This window comes from Silurus meridionalis, chromosome 4, assembly GCF_014805685.1.
Source record: "Silurus meridionalis isolate SWU-2019-XX chromosome 4, ASM1480568v1, whole genome shotgun sequence".
NCBI lineage: Eukaryota > Metazoa > Chordata > Actinopteri > Siluriformes > Siluridae > Silurus > Silurus meridionalis.
The window spans coordinates 20,110,020-20,126,634 of record NC_060887.1 but is presented as its reverse complement, the minus strand read 5'-3'; the positions used below and the strand labels follow the sequence as shown (position 1 = coordinate 20,126,634).

At 36.6% G+C, this 16,615-nt stretch overlaps 1 protein-coding gene across 1 annotated transcript; it reads right to left on the bottom strand.

Moving 5' to 3' along the window:
* Positions 1-396: 396 nt before the first annotated feature.
* On the bottom strand, positions 397-14,620 carry pip5k1ab (phosphatidylinositol-4-phosphate 5-kinase, type I, alpha, b). Its single transcript, XM_046847549.1, has 16 exons — positions 14,516-14,620; positions 9,984-10,012; positions 9,519-9,599; positions 9,102-9,232; positions 7,371-7,488; positions 7,101-7,253; positions 6,639-6,938; positions 6,187-6,413; positions 5,715-5,798; positions 5,370-5,418; positions 5,188-5,269; positions 4,918-5,085; positions 4,706-4,808; positions 4,524-4,583; positions 4,346-4,430; positions 397-3,955 (listed from the first exon to the last, which is right to left on the bottom strand). Exons 1-16 carry the CDS (start codon positions 14,559-14,561, stop codon positions 3,953-3,955), a joined length of 1,719 nt encoding a protein of 572 aa, XP_046703505.1. The 5' UTR covers positions 14,562-14,620; the 3' UTR covers positions 397-3,952.
* Positions 14,621-16,615: the final 1,995 nt, after the last annotated feature.

Sequence of the window (16,615 nt, the reverse complement as noted above, 5' to 3'; positions counted from 1 at the left end):
CAGACAGAATAACAGTCCATAGTAGGAATCGTAACAATCAGTGTAAAGAACTTACCAGAATAGTAATTTTATTGTGAACAAAAGCAGTGATACAGTGAAATGTAGTGCTGTTATAAGAACACTGCTTGTCCGAAAGAATTAGTAGACCAGAACTGTGGGCTGCAAACACTTACATTACAGAAGCCAACTGAACAATGCAAAACCTGTCAAAATAAATAATTCCGTTTTGTATTACTTGACACCAAATAATTCAAATCATTGTGAAGAATATTGTTGCTGACCAGGTCCATCTCCTTGTGGCTATTTAACACTCCTGCCTTATACGGCAACATTAAAAGTGTTACAGTATAATTATTCATTTTTTTATATATGAAAATGAAGAAACTAAGCCACCAAAAAGTTTACAAATTTATTAGCCTATTTGAAAATGTAAATGACAATATGAAAACAAAACAAAAAACCCTCCTCCACATTCAATTGGCAGAATAGGCAGGTGATTAACATAAGGGAATGGGTGGGGGTGTTTTCGTGCAGCTTATATACAATACATATACACAATATACACAAGCGGAGTAAAAATATATGCAATTATTCTCCTCGTGAAACCACCAGACATTCATGTTTTGTTTTTTACAAAAAAATTGCAATACAGAACACCTTAAACACAACAAATACAGTGTACAATGGGAGACTAAAACCTTGGCCAGAAATGCAATTCGTTAAAAAAAAACAGTTTTCTTTTTTTTTTTTTTTTTGTGCTTTACAGCATTCAAACTTTTCTCTATGGTACACAGAATATTAGGTTTCATACAATCATACAAGATACAAAAACGTTTTCCTAATAAATAATTACCCAAAGATAAGCTGGCAGAAATGTAATATTGCAATAGTTCATATGGTAGTGTCTTCATTGCCAGCATAGTATCCTGTGTGAATTGTGCAAGACTAATGTGTCTGTTGTGCATTAATCAGTTTCACCACAAGTCTCTGTCAGTAAAATTCAAATACTGCAAAAAAGACTCAAGAGCAACACAAATTTAAACAGAGACACGGGAGTCTACAGGCACCCGTCATATGACGAGGTAATCCTGCCTTAATCAGGGCACTGGAGTTCAGGTCTACAGAAATGTAAGCAAATCAATATCACAAAAATACTAACAAATTGAAGCAGACTCATTGGTTGAAATAGAAGTAAGGCATTCCACTGCACGCTGATGAAAATACAATGCAGTTAAAGATAAAAAAATCACAGCAATAAAGTGCTTTGACCACTTTAGTACATCTTGTTTTGTCACAGAATGTTGTCCTTTTAAAAGTCATGTTACTTTACTAGAATCAGAATACTGGGTATTCTCAATAAAATTTCAGAATGGGGTTGAAAAACCAAACAAAAACAACACAAGAACCAGAGACAAAATAAACCACAGCTATTTCAGAAGAAAATGTCAGGGACATCATGAACAAAGAAGCCAACTGTATCCACTTTCACAAATTTTGTACAAATATTGATTTTCGAATTGTATCCTCCTAGATACAAATACCATTTTAAAACCTTATTTGGCAATAACAAATATTCTTCTCTCCATTTAATGCACAGTTTAGTGCAGCTCACTCAGTATTTTACAACATAAAGTACAGGATTACTGGATTCAGATAGAATCCTTATAGACATCTAGCTCCTTGTTGGCCCAAACTCTAACCATCCTGAGCCCCAACGAACTGTGATGAAATGAATGCTATTCACCATTAGTTGTACATTACTGCTGTAAAATAATATTCATATTAAATTTAAGATAAAACCTGCTTACAAAATTTGTTAAAATTCATTTTTAAAAAGATGTCCATGACACAAGACTGTCTTAAAAAGTGACTATTGTACTTACTATTGAAGAACGAGCTTGGCTCATCTACATGTAGAATGCACTTTTTATGCGGATGGGAGTTTAATAGGCATGAAAATGAAAAGATGAAACAATGCAGGAGATGAGTTATCTGTGAGACAAAACGCCAGAAACAGCAGTAGTGTTATGCGACCCAAATTGCGCCTTTACCAACTTGGTGTATTTGAAAGAATTGGATGAAGCAGCAGGTTGGTTGCTGTAGATTTCCCCCTTAATGATCTTTAAGAGCACAACAATTACTCTAGAAAAGACTAAATGTCTATGTGACCAAATCAGTTTAACGCCATTATCCATAAGTAAAAATCAAGTCTAACCCTGTTAGTGCACATCCAAACATAACTCGTGTGCCTTCAGCCGCTTAGCATCTTGCAAAGCAGCTCAACTCTGCACAGAAATCTTTCAAAACATTTGGTCCCACACTGCACTCGTTCAAAATATCTGCTATGAAAAAGCACATGATAAAATATGTTCATGGTGGATGGACACTGCCTTTAGTTTGAACAGAACATTACATATAGTTTAACATATACACCAAGTTTGAGTTGCTACCCAAAACCAAAGGGGAAAAAATAAATAAATAAAATAATAATAAAAAAAAAAAAAAAAAAAAAAAAAAAAAAAAAAAAAACCACACAAAAGCAACTTCACACCTTTTGTGCAAAATAACGCTCACCTTACAAAAATGTATATAACTGGACAACATAGATATGTTAAATAAGTGTTTCCAGAAAAGGCTTGTTATAATGTAATGCAGGGAGAAGAGCGCAAAGCACAATAAATGCAAAGCTGAAACTTTTAAATGAGGTAAAGAAATGTGGCAAAAATAAGATTAGGCACAATGAAATGACCACTTGCATCAGTAATGTACCGAATGTAGGTAATTTCTGTATCCAGCAGAAATTAGCAGGCTCTTATAAGAGTGCAGTTAGTGAAGCAGACATAAGGCATGCCAAGAACTTAAACATGTTACTTTGTTAGTTCAGAATACATACTGCTTCATAAAAGCATATTAGTCTTTATATTAGTTATGCAAACACAAGTGATTATTTACACAAATATATACAGAAATACAGTACATAATGGATTAAAGGCCACTAGCATAAAAATAAGCAAGCCTTATATCCACTTATGAATCTACACGGTTGATTGGTCCATTTAAAAGGGTGGAAACACTCAAGATTGACCAAATAAAAAAAAAGCTTACAAAATCTTGAATGAAAAAAAGAAAATAGAAGCCAAAAAGTTGAACAAAAAGTTCACAGAAAATGGGATTGGCACACAAATATAAGGAAACAGATTAAGAGACTTCCAAAACAGACAAGCACAATACTTGCTTCTTCATTTTAGGTGTTTTAAACAAAACAAACAAAAAACAAACCCCTTTTGGATTGAATTTTGAAGTCAAAGATTAAGCTTACAACGGCTTGGAGATCACTCCATTCACAACAAGCCAAGAGTAACTAATTGGTGAACAATGTCATGCAGCTTGGTTTGCTCCAGCATGTTTTTAAATGATGTGTTTCGGCAGATCTGAAGATCATTTTAAAATAAGTCATCAGAATATTGAACTAATACTGTCTGACACAAAAAGTGTGTTAACACCCAGTATGAAATACAATATAATTTGTTCACAAAGTCTTATAATAACTGCTGCAAAAATAGAGCAAGGTTGAGGACAAAATATATATAGAATAAATAACTTCACCAGTCTTCTTTCTCAGTAAATGTATGCACGAGCAACAAAACCGAGTGTTTGAATGAAAAAGAACAAATGTGCAGTGTGAGCCCGGAGATGACTCTGAAGCACAGGAAGGAATCATGTAGTCAGCAGGTGGAGTTATAGCAGCATACCCTGGGTTGGAGAAAGAGAAGAGAGTCTAATTGCTCATGCTCTCCTGCCCATACCCACTGGGGTGACACTCCAAAGGCTAGGAATTTCCTTCCACTCCTTCCCACAGGGAGAGACCGCTTCTTATTCAGTTGATTTGAGGATATACTTCATATGCATTTTCCGATTTTCTTCGGCCTTTAAATCATGTTTTCAGATGGTCTTACTGAAATAAAGAAAAAGTGGCATTTATTTTTCTCACAACAGACTCTTAACCATGCACGTGTACGTCAAATGGGAGAGGCTTGTCAATACTGCGTCAACAGCAGAAATGCATGTACTTGCCCTAATTTGATTTAATTATTTAACGTGTTTCAAATCGGCTACTATAGTAATCAAATCAACCAGAGTTGCAAAGAGCTTTATTTTCCCCCCTTCTCCAACCCCTCCGTAAACATAGAAAATAAATTACTAAAATAAATATATTTTGCATTATGCACACAAATCGTTTTCCTGTTCTGTATCACAAACATTTAGTCTCACCTTGCATATCAGAATATTTAAAAGCTTTATTTTTTTTTATGTAACGATAAAAATGGTTAATGGTTAGACTTACAAAACAAATGTTGGTCTCTGGGATGATGTCTTTGAGAGAAATGGAATCTTCATTACCCTGCTCATCAGCAACTTCAGCTTCCAAACTAAGAAGAGAAGGTAGGGGGAGTAATGAGCCTCTCAACTATCATGAAGTGAAGCAAAGGATCATGTTGTTAAAGCATGAATATCAGTGTTACCTGAGAAAAGTGTTATCAGGTTCTGTGCTTTCAGATTTGTGCACTTCTACCCCTACTGACCTACACCATGCAGCATAACATACAACGAAGCAAAATTTGGAAAGGTTAAAATTGAGAGGTTTAAATAACACATGAAAAAAAAAATGTTTTAAGATAATTATTTATTATTCATTTGTTGATACCTGATTGGGGGCACTGAGGGATTAGGCATATCAGGTTCTGCAAATTCAGTAGAGGTTCCAGAAGGCATGCTCGGGAGAAGGTCAGGTCTGTCGGACTGCATACCTGAAAATAAATGAATACCACAACAATATTTGGGTGACTCAGTGTAACCAATGCTTGAAAAACATTGACATAACTAGACTTCAGTTACATAATTTCTCCCCTTTCTCACCAATTTCAGCATCTGTGTCAGTGTTGGTAAAGTGTGAACGATACATGAGTCGAGAATCAAGAAACATGTGGCTGCTGGACTGGGCACTGGGGAAAGCAGTGCCCATGGGCAGCCTCCTAGCAACACTCGGACAACCTCCACGACTCTTTTTTGATGGTGATGACTTCACTGGGAACAGAAAGAGAGAAGCACCAACGCATAAGTACTAAAAGAGAGTGAACCTTACAAGATATATAAGCTTCGGTGAAGTCAGATAATTTTGAGACCTACATGTTTTCCTAAATACTGTGTTGCACATAAAGCGCTGGAATCGCTCTGCATAGAAACTTGGTCGGTGAACAGACACAGTGTCCTGGGGGAAAAAAAAAAGTTACTATAGAATAGTCATAAGACTGAGGCATTTTAAACAGCACGGTGTTAAAATTTCGAATCCAATTGCTGAAATATTTTACCCCATCATGAACAAGTGCTTTCCAGGAATGCTCGATCTTCTTGATGAATCTACAAGAACACAATTTAAAGTACATAGCAAAATCATATCATATAAACATTTGACATAAAAATGCTAAAGCTTCATGTTTCATATTTAAATATTTTAAACTAAAAGTTTCTCGTTACATCAAAACAACAATATTTCCAATTTGCAACTTCTTTGCTGACTCCACTAATAAGTGAACGGGACCATTAGTATATTAACATTTTAAAATTATTTTACTGCATGGCCTAGGAAACCACTTTACTGTTTCGAGCTGGGATACCCCAATACACAACTACAGTGAGCATAAATGTGTAGTTACCTGTATGACTGCAAAATGTCAATGATGCCCATGTAAACCAGTAGTCTGTCTCCTTTACTGTTCCGAGCTGGGATACCCCCCCACCTGAACAGGTAAATAGAGAAGAAAGAGCCTTATTTGTGCAGGGACTAATAATAAATGTATTAACTGGCCCACCATTCAAGGGGAAGCTCCAAAGTACTGCCCTGTACCATGTTTTGGGTCCCAGGCCCTTAACCCACAACTGCTCAGTTGAATAAATTAGACAATTGCAAGCTATTCTGGATAAGAATGTCTGCCAAATCCTATAAATGTAATTATGAATACAAATAAAAATAAAAAATATATATAAATAAATAAATAAATAAAATTATAAAAAGACTCAATAAAAGAGGAAAATGATTGTCTCATCTGTACAAATAAACACGTGAAATCTCATAGCAGCATACTGACTCACACAAACATGGCTAAAGTAAAGAAGCGAATGACTAACTGGTCCTCGCTGTCCACTGTGCCCTTCCCACGTGCCTCTCCCTGGATGGACTCCATAGCTGTACTGTACAAAGCTTTCTGGGCTTGAGGCCTCTTCTGGTCAGGTGTGACTGTCCCCTCCACCGGCCTGCAGCTTTCCCCTACACCAAGACGCTCACGGTTTGCCTGGTCCACATTGTGGATTCCAACCAGCAAACTGTAGTCCATAATCTTAAAGCTCTGCAACAGCTAAAACACAAATCCCCAAGTCATCAACACCAGCACTACTATTGTAAATAACAATGTTAAAACATGATCACAAACTGCAGGGATTATTCACAGACACAAATACTAGACAATGAATGCAACGTTTAGTCTGTGCAAATAAATAAATAAACAAACAAACAAACAAAGTCCAGAGTACACTTGGCATTTACAGTGAACAAGCTACAACACAAGTGAACACGCACTCACCAGGCAGTCTCGCTGGATAGTCTTACTGAGAGCATTGTAGTTGTCTGGCTCAAGTTGAATTCCTTCAGGCATGTCCTGGATGAAGTCAAGGTCTTTGTAGGTGGGAACATTTTTCTCCCGCTCTTTGGGAGAAGCACGGCGTTTGTAAGTGGAGCCTTTTAAGTCAAATTTGAAGTGCATTGGTACAGAACATGGCAGAAGGTTGTTCATCACCACAATGCGTATGTTCTTCCCCCCGGACTGCACACAGTATAGTCCATAAAACTTGGGCAGCAGTGTCCGTTTGTTTTGGTTTAGGTTCTAAGAAGAAAAAGGGCACATAACAAAACGCCTTCAGAGACCATATTTTAATATTTAAGCACAGTCCAGCTTTCTCTCACCAGTCACACACTTTTCTTCAGACATCAACAATACATACTAAATGAAAAAGTTACACAGGAGAATTTGAATAAAATTACGCACCATGAAATAACCTGGCAGTAGTTTTTGTAAGAACTCAGCTTCTTTGTGTTGGACTGTTTTAATAATAAATTCATCATCGCTGGAGACGTAGAAGATCGAGCCACTCGCACCAGGATTCGACAGTTCTATTAGAGGATCATTACACAGAGAGTACTGCAAAGAAAAATTAGAACATATACAACCAATGAGCAAGCACAAATTTAACCGGCCAACAATTATGTATGATATTGGAATGGTTGTGTGCGCAAAAGTGTAGGGGTTTGAGCTGACCAGGTAGTCATCAGGTCGGATGCCAAAGAGTTCTCTGAAGTAACGAAAGGCAATCGGTGCGTAAGTCTTAAACCGGAAGTCACCATGGTGATGTGCAGGCGTTAGATTACTGCCCTCGCTAAGAGAGAAAGAAATGACAGATGGCATAAATAGCACGATGCTTTACAACAACAAACAAAATGTGCCATGTCTATCCTATAATTGGCAAAATGTAATAACAGAAAAGAGCATTTGAAGGTTACAGTCTTTTAAAAGCTGAATTTTCTTTTAAAGCAAATAGATTTTGGCAAATTCTTTAACAATCACATGTGTGTGCATGTAGAAACAGTACTGTTTAAAGGTTTTAGGCAGGATATACAAGTACTGGACACCCACAAACATGCACAAGCTATTAAAGAAGTTGAATTATGTAATAAACAGAAACAAAAAAAGGTAAACAAACCGGAATGTTTTATATTTTAGATAGTCCAAAGTAGCAACATTTAGCATTGATGACAGTTTGATGACTCATGGCATTCTCTCATCAGATTCATGAGGTAGTCACCTGGAATGGTTTTGAGTTCGCAGGTGTGTCTACCTAAGAGTTAATTTGTGACATTTCTTGCCTTCTTAATGTTCTTTAGACCATCAGTTGTCTTCTGCAGAGGAATTGTTGGGTACAGAGTCAATAGCCCCATGGGGGCTACTATAACTACTGTAGAAATCCTTATAAGGCAAGAAACACTCAATTTCTTAAAATAATGATGGAATGTCTTTTCTTTATTTAACCAAGTCCAGTCAATCCAAAAAATCTCAAGAACTTGATGTGTATCAGCCTGGAAACGATCAAACACTATAATGAAACAGGTTCTCATGAGGACCATCTAAGGAAAGAAAGAACAAGATCTACCTCGGCTGCAAAGGATAGGATTATTAGAAAGAACTGCCTCAGTCTCAGAAACTGCCGATTTACATGCATGCTTCTCGGAGTTCAGACAGCACGAGTCATTCCTTAATGATCGAAATGCAGCAAATAAACCATTACTTCAGAAGAACAAGTATTCAGCAGAATAGACTTCCTTGGGCCAAGAAGCACAAGGAATAAACAGATTTTCAGTGGAAAACTGTCCTTTGGTCTGATGAGTGCAAATTTGCTATTTTTGGTTCTAATCACTGTGTCTTTGTTAGGAGAAGCATGGAGGAGAAGGATGTGTAATGGTATGGGGGTGCTTTGCTGGTGACACTGTTGATGATTTAGTCAAAATTGATAGACCACTTAACCAGCATGGCTACCAGAACATTTTGCAGCAACAGGGCATCCCATCTGTTTTGCACTAGGTAGGACCATCGTTTGTATTCCAAATGTGATGCAGTGCTGCATCAGATAACATGGCCTCCACAATCACCCAATGTAAATACAGCTGAAATGGTTTGGGATGAGTTGGACCGGAGGGTGAAAGAAAAGCAGCCAACAAGCATTTAACACCTCTGGGAACTCAAAACATTGCAGGTGACTACCCCGTGAGGCTGCCTGGGAGAATGGTAAGAGTTTGCAAAGCAAAAGTTGGCTACTTTAGAAAAGAAAAAGAAAAAATATCAAACACATTCTTGGTTGTTTCATACATTTTTACTATAAAATTGCAAGTATGTCCATCAGTATTAATGCCCAATGTTTAAAAATAATTGTATATGATATTATGCAGGTAATACACAATAACTGACAAAAATCAATATAGTGGAGAAAGCGCATACCTAGGGAAAAAGATGCTTTCTACCACATAGAAGTCCTGCATAAGAACATCTCTCTCAGCTTTCTGGCTCAGGCTTCCAACAGTGTGGGTAATACCAAGCTGAATGGCCCCTTTCAGGGCAGAAGAGGTCGTCTAGTGGAAAAAATGTTAACATTAGAAAATGAGTCTAAACAGCCTGCATGGGATCCTTCTGTGCAAGTAAACAGATCTTGCCTACATTAAGTCCCAGACTCATTTTAGCAACAGCTAGAAATCTGGTTTGAAAGACTAAACCTCATCCCACCAGGCTGGGGGCTAAAGTGATGCATGACTTGCGAGGTAGTGTGGTGACATCAATTTAATGAACAGCTATTTTTATCTTAAATACTCTGTTCCAAACCTCACTCCTCGTGGTTTGGTCCTTCTAACTTCAACTGACCTTTTTGTAAGTGGTCTCTCCAGTGGGGTCTATCCCTCGATGGCCGATAATCTTCTTCATACTCTGAGATGAACCTGGACCCTGCAGAGTAGGATTTAAACAAAGAGAGAGAGACAAAAAGAATAAACGAAAAACATAAAACCCATATATCCAGTCTAGAAAGGCAGACACATTCATTGCCTGGAATTTCCTTAATGTTGATCCTCCCTAATTAATGTTTCCATGAAGTAAACTGTTATTTTTATGGTCATAATCCACACATCCTACTGTTAGCCTCTCTATTTGTAGAAAGAAAATTGCATTACTGATTTTCAAAAACTTATATATAGGTCAGTGACGCTACTGCCAAAAACATCTAATATCATCTACCAGTAAACCCGAAATATTCTTGAACAACTGTCAATGTCAGCATGTTTCAAAATATGGAAATATTTTACAGCTTACACATAAATAACAAACACTCACCTCTGGTGAAGCTGTTTTCCGACTGGACCCTATAATGTAGTAAAAAATTAATATAGGCACGGGATTTGTGAAGAAAAAGCTTTTGAGAAAGGGTTTTTAGGATGCATTTATCATGCTTCCTGGCATACTTTCTGCAGTCTGACTTTGCAATCTGCAATTATCATTAAAAACAAGACAAATGTTGATTTACAAAAATTGCCTCGCCTTGCATACTATTCTCCCAGCATGAGTGAATTTATTTAAGGAGAAATCTCCCATGCACTCCTCAACAAGCCAACACTATAAGATGGATAAAATTTAAGAATTAATCTCAATATGTGGCTTTTGCATTTTTTTAAGTACACTTTTATACCCTAAATTACAGTTATGATAGGCAAAACATCACAATTTTGTATCCAATTAATCAAAATAACAATAGTAATTATCAGATTAATTGGTTATGAAAAGAATCGTTAGTTGCAGCTCTAGTGAGTAGGCTCACTTGCTCAATGCAGTATCATGCTAGAAAATTCTCAGTTTTCAACCACAAGGAAAATTCAAGTCTTTTAAGCTGATACATTATCGGTGTCTAATCTTACACAAACAAGGTCCGGTTTTCATTCCTGCAGGTTTTCATTCCAGCTAAGAAGGAGCCACACCTGGTGGGCAACTAAAGACTAAGATACAGGCAGATCACAGTTGTGACTGCTGAATTACTGCAACAAAAACCTCTAGTAATACCGGCCACAAGTAAATCAGACTGGATGCCCCTGTTAGTTATTAAAAAGGGGACCGAGAACGTTATTATAGCCAGACAATAAGCTGTAATATCTCCTATATAATCATCTTTATGAAACATACTTGTTTAATATCATGTCATCCAACTCAACCTGTTCTGCACCCAATGTGCAATGATTTCTCTCATTTATATATGTGGAAAAAGTAGAATTCCATGTGGGTTATAAATAGTATTTCCCTCAAAATTAAAGCAGGTCAACTGACTAAAATGTGGCCAGAACATAAAAAAATGTTAAGTGAATTTTAGATCAGCATCTTTCTGATCATTTTTGCTATGACAAACTGAATTATTAAAGGTGCTTGATCAAAGAAAGCTGACATGATTATTTTAGTGTACAACAGTCTGTAAGCTAAACTGCACACCAAGAAATACTCATTTAGTGCTGTTTATCTGTAATTACACCTTGCGTGCACACACACAGGTGCCCAAAACACCACATGGTGGCCTAATTGACTAATTACACTCTACATCAAAACAGCGTCTAATCTGTCTCGATTAACACTCGCTTACTGTAACTTATTGACTACTCAAATAAGCTCACATATAATGTTTGTGGTTTATATATTTGGCTTATTAAATTGTGTGGTTAACTACAGGAACACTGATCATCCTTTTGTAATAAGAGAAACTTTTGTGAAAACTAATATCAGCAAAAATCTTGGTATAAAAAGCCATTATGTCCTCATACCAAATTCATTACAATCAATATGTGGATTTTTTTTTTTTTTTACTTATATCTGCGGTTGTTACAATTTCTCGTAATTCAATTACAAAAATTCTATGTATAATCCATTTAACTAAGCACTGCTTAGTTTCCCACGGACCATCATTACTGACACACCACCCGCTACACTCTGGAGCGCTGTGAATGAAAAATAGAAAAACAGAGAGAAAACAGAGAGGGGGAAGTTCGCCTAATACTGGCTAATTTTTTTCTATCGGAAAGCTGACTTTTTTCTCTCGCCATTCTGAGGTTTTTTTTTAGCCCATCGGGCAGCATCACCCCCTATGCCAGTGCCAGAAAGATTTACACATTGAAAATTATATCGGCTACAATCAATAGAATCGCATGGTATCAAAGTGAGCCTCTGATCTCTGGAGAGAACTCTGTCTAAAAATCAGCTCTGGAGGAGACGGAACAAGACAGATGAAGCAGAGGAGCCTCGTTCATACACCAACAGCTTCAAACTTCAGGCCCACAACACGGTTACCGGTGGATGCGCCAGAAATGTCGGCTGTTTACAGAATTGCGAGAAAAAAAGTCAGAATTGCGAGAGAGAAAAACGTCAGAATTAGGCTAACTTAGGATTCCATAGGATTTAGGCCAAAGAAAGAGATAAAGTTTCTAAAGTTTGGGATCACTTTAAACTAAAACAAAAAAAACACCATACAGTGTGTTTACCCACCCTTTTCTGAAATAATTTTTTTTTTGTTTTTAATGTATATACTTGTATTTTGTTGTAATATGGCAATTAAACGGGTTTAGTTTTCACAGATATTCTTGTATGCAATTTCAGCAATGTTTAGCAAAATGTTGTTTTTCTCAAAAACGAAACAAATTACTCGTTCATTTTAAGAAACGCATCTTATTTTCTCTTGTATATTTAGTATTGCTCTTCAGTAAACAAAAGGCACCCATATCAGATTACTTGTTTAATCGTTGAAATAGTCAATAGTATACTCAATTACTAAAATAGTCGATAGCAACAGCTCTACTTATATCACACACAAACACAAACGTTGCCACAGCACAACCATGCATGTACGGTACTTCTCTGAGAGGCCAGCATCCTCCAGAAGGGAGTCCTCAAGTCTGTAGGGGTAAGACACCTCTTTAAAAAGGATAGGATAAACTACATCTAATGCATGATGAAAAGCCAGTGTTCCAGGACATTTTTGATTTTCCAAACAGCATTACCAACCACCCAAGAACACTTCCTGCTCTGCTTCCTACCACATATGACTGGAAAGCCTTGCAAGTGACCTTTAAGAACATCTTAGGTGTTTTAGAAAAAATGTGTTTACACAAACTGTTCAGTATTTATAATTATAAAAGACAACTGATTTCAACATAAATCTGTACTGGTCTGTTATGCTGTGTCCAATATCTCACTGTTATGTTTTTGGGTTTTTTTTGCACTAAATGTTGCACATGTGCACTTTATGTCATGCCCCTGTTAGGTTGGTGTAGTTCCATGGTTTTGTGGAATTTATGCTGTTTTACGTAGCACCTTGCTCATGGGGAACGCTGTTTCTGTACTGAAATGGATGGAATGACAATAAAAGCCTACTTAGTTTGAAGTAAAAACTGCAAGATGAAGATGTTTACTAGTCAGATAAGATTGATACATACTAGGATGCATCAACAATGTGCAAAAAGTAACACTAAAAGGACACATTCATTTATAATAGTCATTGTCTTTTTGGAATCTGCTTTACAAAAGGTCTGCTGATGGTGGACAGAATCACATTTGACATGTTTGGGTAGGAAGATGGAAATTTTGTAGAGATTTGTTGGTTACGCTCCAGAAATATGGCTACTGGACAATCCTTTTGGCTCAACAAAGATCACAAGACTTGATCCAGTATTTGTGGTCTAAATCCAAGTCTAATCAGTTACTACTAAAGATTATTTGATTTGAAAACAGAGCAATACTTCTAGTACTCCTACTGAAAATGAAAGTTCCTACAGTACAACAAAACAAAACTTATACTAAGCCAAATTATTTTTATATACATGTGGCATCTGCTTGACCACCAGCTACCTCATAACAATTGCTCTGGAAATTCAGACACTATGAACTGGTCATGGCTGAAGTTATGCAAGCAAACACGTGCAAGAATACAGGGATATTTTTCCAATGCTGAGAGATAGAGGCAAGAAAAACCGATCCAAGTAGCACATTTATTGATTTATTATTGATCGTGGTTTGAGATGAGATACCGAACACTGACTGGGACATAATGGAAAGCTCCTACTATACAGGCCAAACAAACACAGCCACAACAAAGCTAGCTACAATAGAGACACAATAGAGCTGGGTATAACCCATTAAACCAGCCAAATCTTTAAACAGCCTATATACAGGCTGGGGACAAATATTTAACATGCCTTGAATAATAGTATAAGCGGAAATAATGTATGATCGCGTTATTTAGCGAACAGGTTTTTCAAGCACCAGTTAGCTCGCTAGCGAGCAGTCGAGTCTCTGGGAAATGTGATGTGATTTCTCCGACTATATCTAGGTTGGATGAGCGAATTAAATAAAAACAAAGGCGCACTTGACCTGCCTTTATTTATTTAACGGTTTTCCAGGTTATAAACAGTAAAATCGTCTAGGCTAGCGTGCCACTCCTGGGTTTGCTATTCCACAAGTTATCAGCTAGCTCAGTCTCATAAACACATGGTCTCCCCCTCCCCATGGTAACATTTTTTGTTCAATAGCCTATTAATAACTTGATATCCCTAACAGTCCTAACATACTGTGGTTTAGCATTTATGTAGTCGTTGAGGTGTGGTGAAAAGAGCTCGAAAGCAGAGCTGAGTTCGCTCGGGGTGAGCGTTTCATCACTCAGTACTTCAGACACAAACAACTCGAAGCGTTCAGCTCTTATCCTGGACGGGTTCGTGTTGTATAGAAATAAATCCTAAAATATTTTTTGAATAGCAAAATAGTGTCACTTTAAAAGTTATCTATAGACGCGATGGCAATTTCGACAGTTATAAGCAGAGTTTTGATTATTATTTGGTTACCTGGGGGGGCAGAGAAGCCCGGGTCTGCAATACCGGCGGTCGCCATTTTCCTATGACTCGAGCAACAGCCTCCAGTTCCGCTCGAGAATCTTGCTCGCGCTCCCTGTTGGTGACGTAGATGGGCGGAGTCACATATTTAGGCCACACCCCAAAACTAACCCTGTTTGAACCGCGTAACACGAGTGACACCGAGCAAACTATTTACACACACACACACGCACACACACCCCTAGAAAGAATTAAGTGGCGAGACGAAAGAAAAAATTGATCGTTTTAAAGCTAAAAATACGACCTGCTAAAGACTAAATGTGGAAACACCCAACAGGAAATTGTGACTACTGTCTGAAAACTGAATTAGTTCATCATGGTTTATTTCAATGCTTTCAAATATACCCGGAGGAAACCAACCAGCAGTGTAGAGAAAGAAATCAGACAGTGTAAACTCAAAAGTACTGTTCCTAATAACAGTTCCACTATAGGTTAAACATTAGGCCATGATAAACTGGCATGAAATGGGTGCTAATATAATAGTACCCTTTTACAAACTAATATACTGAAATACATCACCTGTACTTTTTTAAGGAACACTTGTTTCAACCTTTCAAACTTTTATTTGCTGTGGTTATAGCATATATGCTGCACTGCAATGTTTTTTGGGTGGTGCAAGAAAACTGTAGAACCCTCAATTACATACTGAAGTCTGTACATACAACCCAAGCCATTAATCAAACGGTGACCCCCAGAGCTGTGAAGTGGGGATATGATCATACCGTCCAGTAACATTTATGCTTTTATATATTTTTATATGAATTCTTCATTCAGAAGTATTAAAATACTAATTTGGTTGATTCCCATGTGTGACCTCAATAGTCTGGTAGTTTTAATAACAAAATAAAATCATTTAGCAATTCACAAAAATACACCTTTTATGTATGAAAGAGAGATGGAATTAAAATGTCAAATTTTTTTTAAATACATTGAAGAATTCTAACAATTATTATCTCGCATGATTTGCCATTAATAATTTTTAACATTATTTTCCCTAAAAAAAAACTATATGTGTAATGATTAATATCAGCACTTTGCTGAAATCCCTGACTGTTGCTTTAAAGCTCGGTGAAACCCAAACTAAATCTTGTAGAGAGATCTAAACATAGAGAAGCCGGTTTAGTCACATACATTATGAACAAAGAACACTAGTGCATTCTGTTTTGTTACATGTGTGTGGGTTATTGACATAACCAATGACTGCATTTAAAAGACATTCTCTCTGCCCAGATTCTATAATTGTGCTTTCTTTTTTTCTTATCTGGGATAGACCATATTTTCAGTGTCTTAATCTGTGGCAAAATGCTTATAACAATCTATGACCATCTAAAAACCAGACTGCCTACATGCTTTCTCCAGCCTTGTTACACTGATGGTATGATAGGTGACTAAGATAATATCACATTGTGGTTGGTCAATAGAGTATTCATATATTCTACATGAGAAGCCATTAATGCAAGGTCATGAAATAAAGCAAAAACATTAGTGCAGTAATAAGTTATGGGTTAGATGTTGACTTTACATTGCTATAAAAGGTCAATTCTTTCTTACAGTACTTGAAGCTGTAATTGCTAACAACTGCTTTGCATTAAAATAGTAATTTTTGAGTCATTACTTTTTCCAAATAAACTGAATTTCTTTTCAACCACACTCTTCGCCGAGGAATTTGTGGACTTCTGATTATAATAGTATACTGAGGTGATTCCTTTCCACTCTGCCACAAAATTGAAAGCATGCATTGTATAGTAGTCTGTCTATGCTGTAGTATTAAGATTTCCCTTCATTTAACTATCAATAATGAAAGTATGTTAAATAAAAATAAAAGTGTCAGATTATTCATTTCTCCTCTATGAAAAACCTGGAGTCGATTTTAGCGCATAAATCTTTGCCCTTGTGTAGCATTAATTACTTTAAAAAAAACAAAAAAACATTTGAAACCCCACAGTGTGTTTTATTAATATTGAAATGATATGGTTACTATATATTACTATATATTAATGTATATAAATTGTCTTGGAAAAACAAAAAACAAAACACAAAATACAAAGTATG

Coding starts and splice junctions, on each gene's coding strand:
- pip5k1ab (XM_046847549.1), bottom strand. CDS start 14,561: ATGGCGACCGCCGGTATTGCAGACCCGGGCTTCTCTGCCCCCCCAG. Junction 9,600..9,983: donor GGAAAACAGCTTCACCAGAG/GTGAGTGTTTGT, acceptor CCTACTCTGCAG/GGTCCAGGTTCATCTCAGAG. Junction 5,086..5,187: donor CACAGTATTTAGGAAAACAT/GTAGGTCTCAAA, acceptor TTCTGTTCCCAG/TGAAGTCATCACCATCAAAA.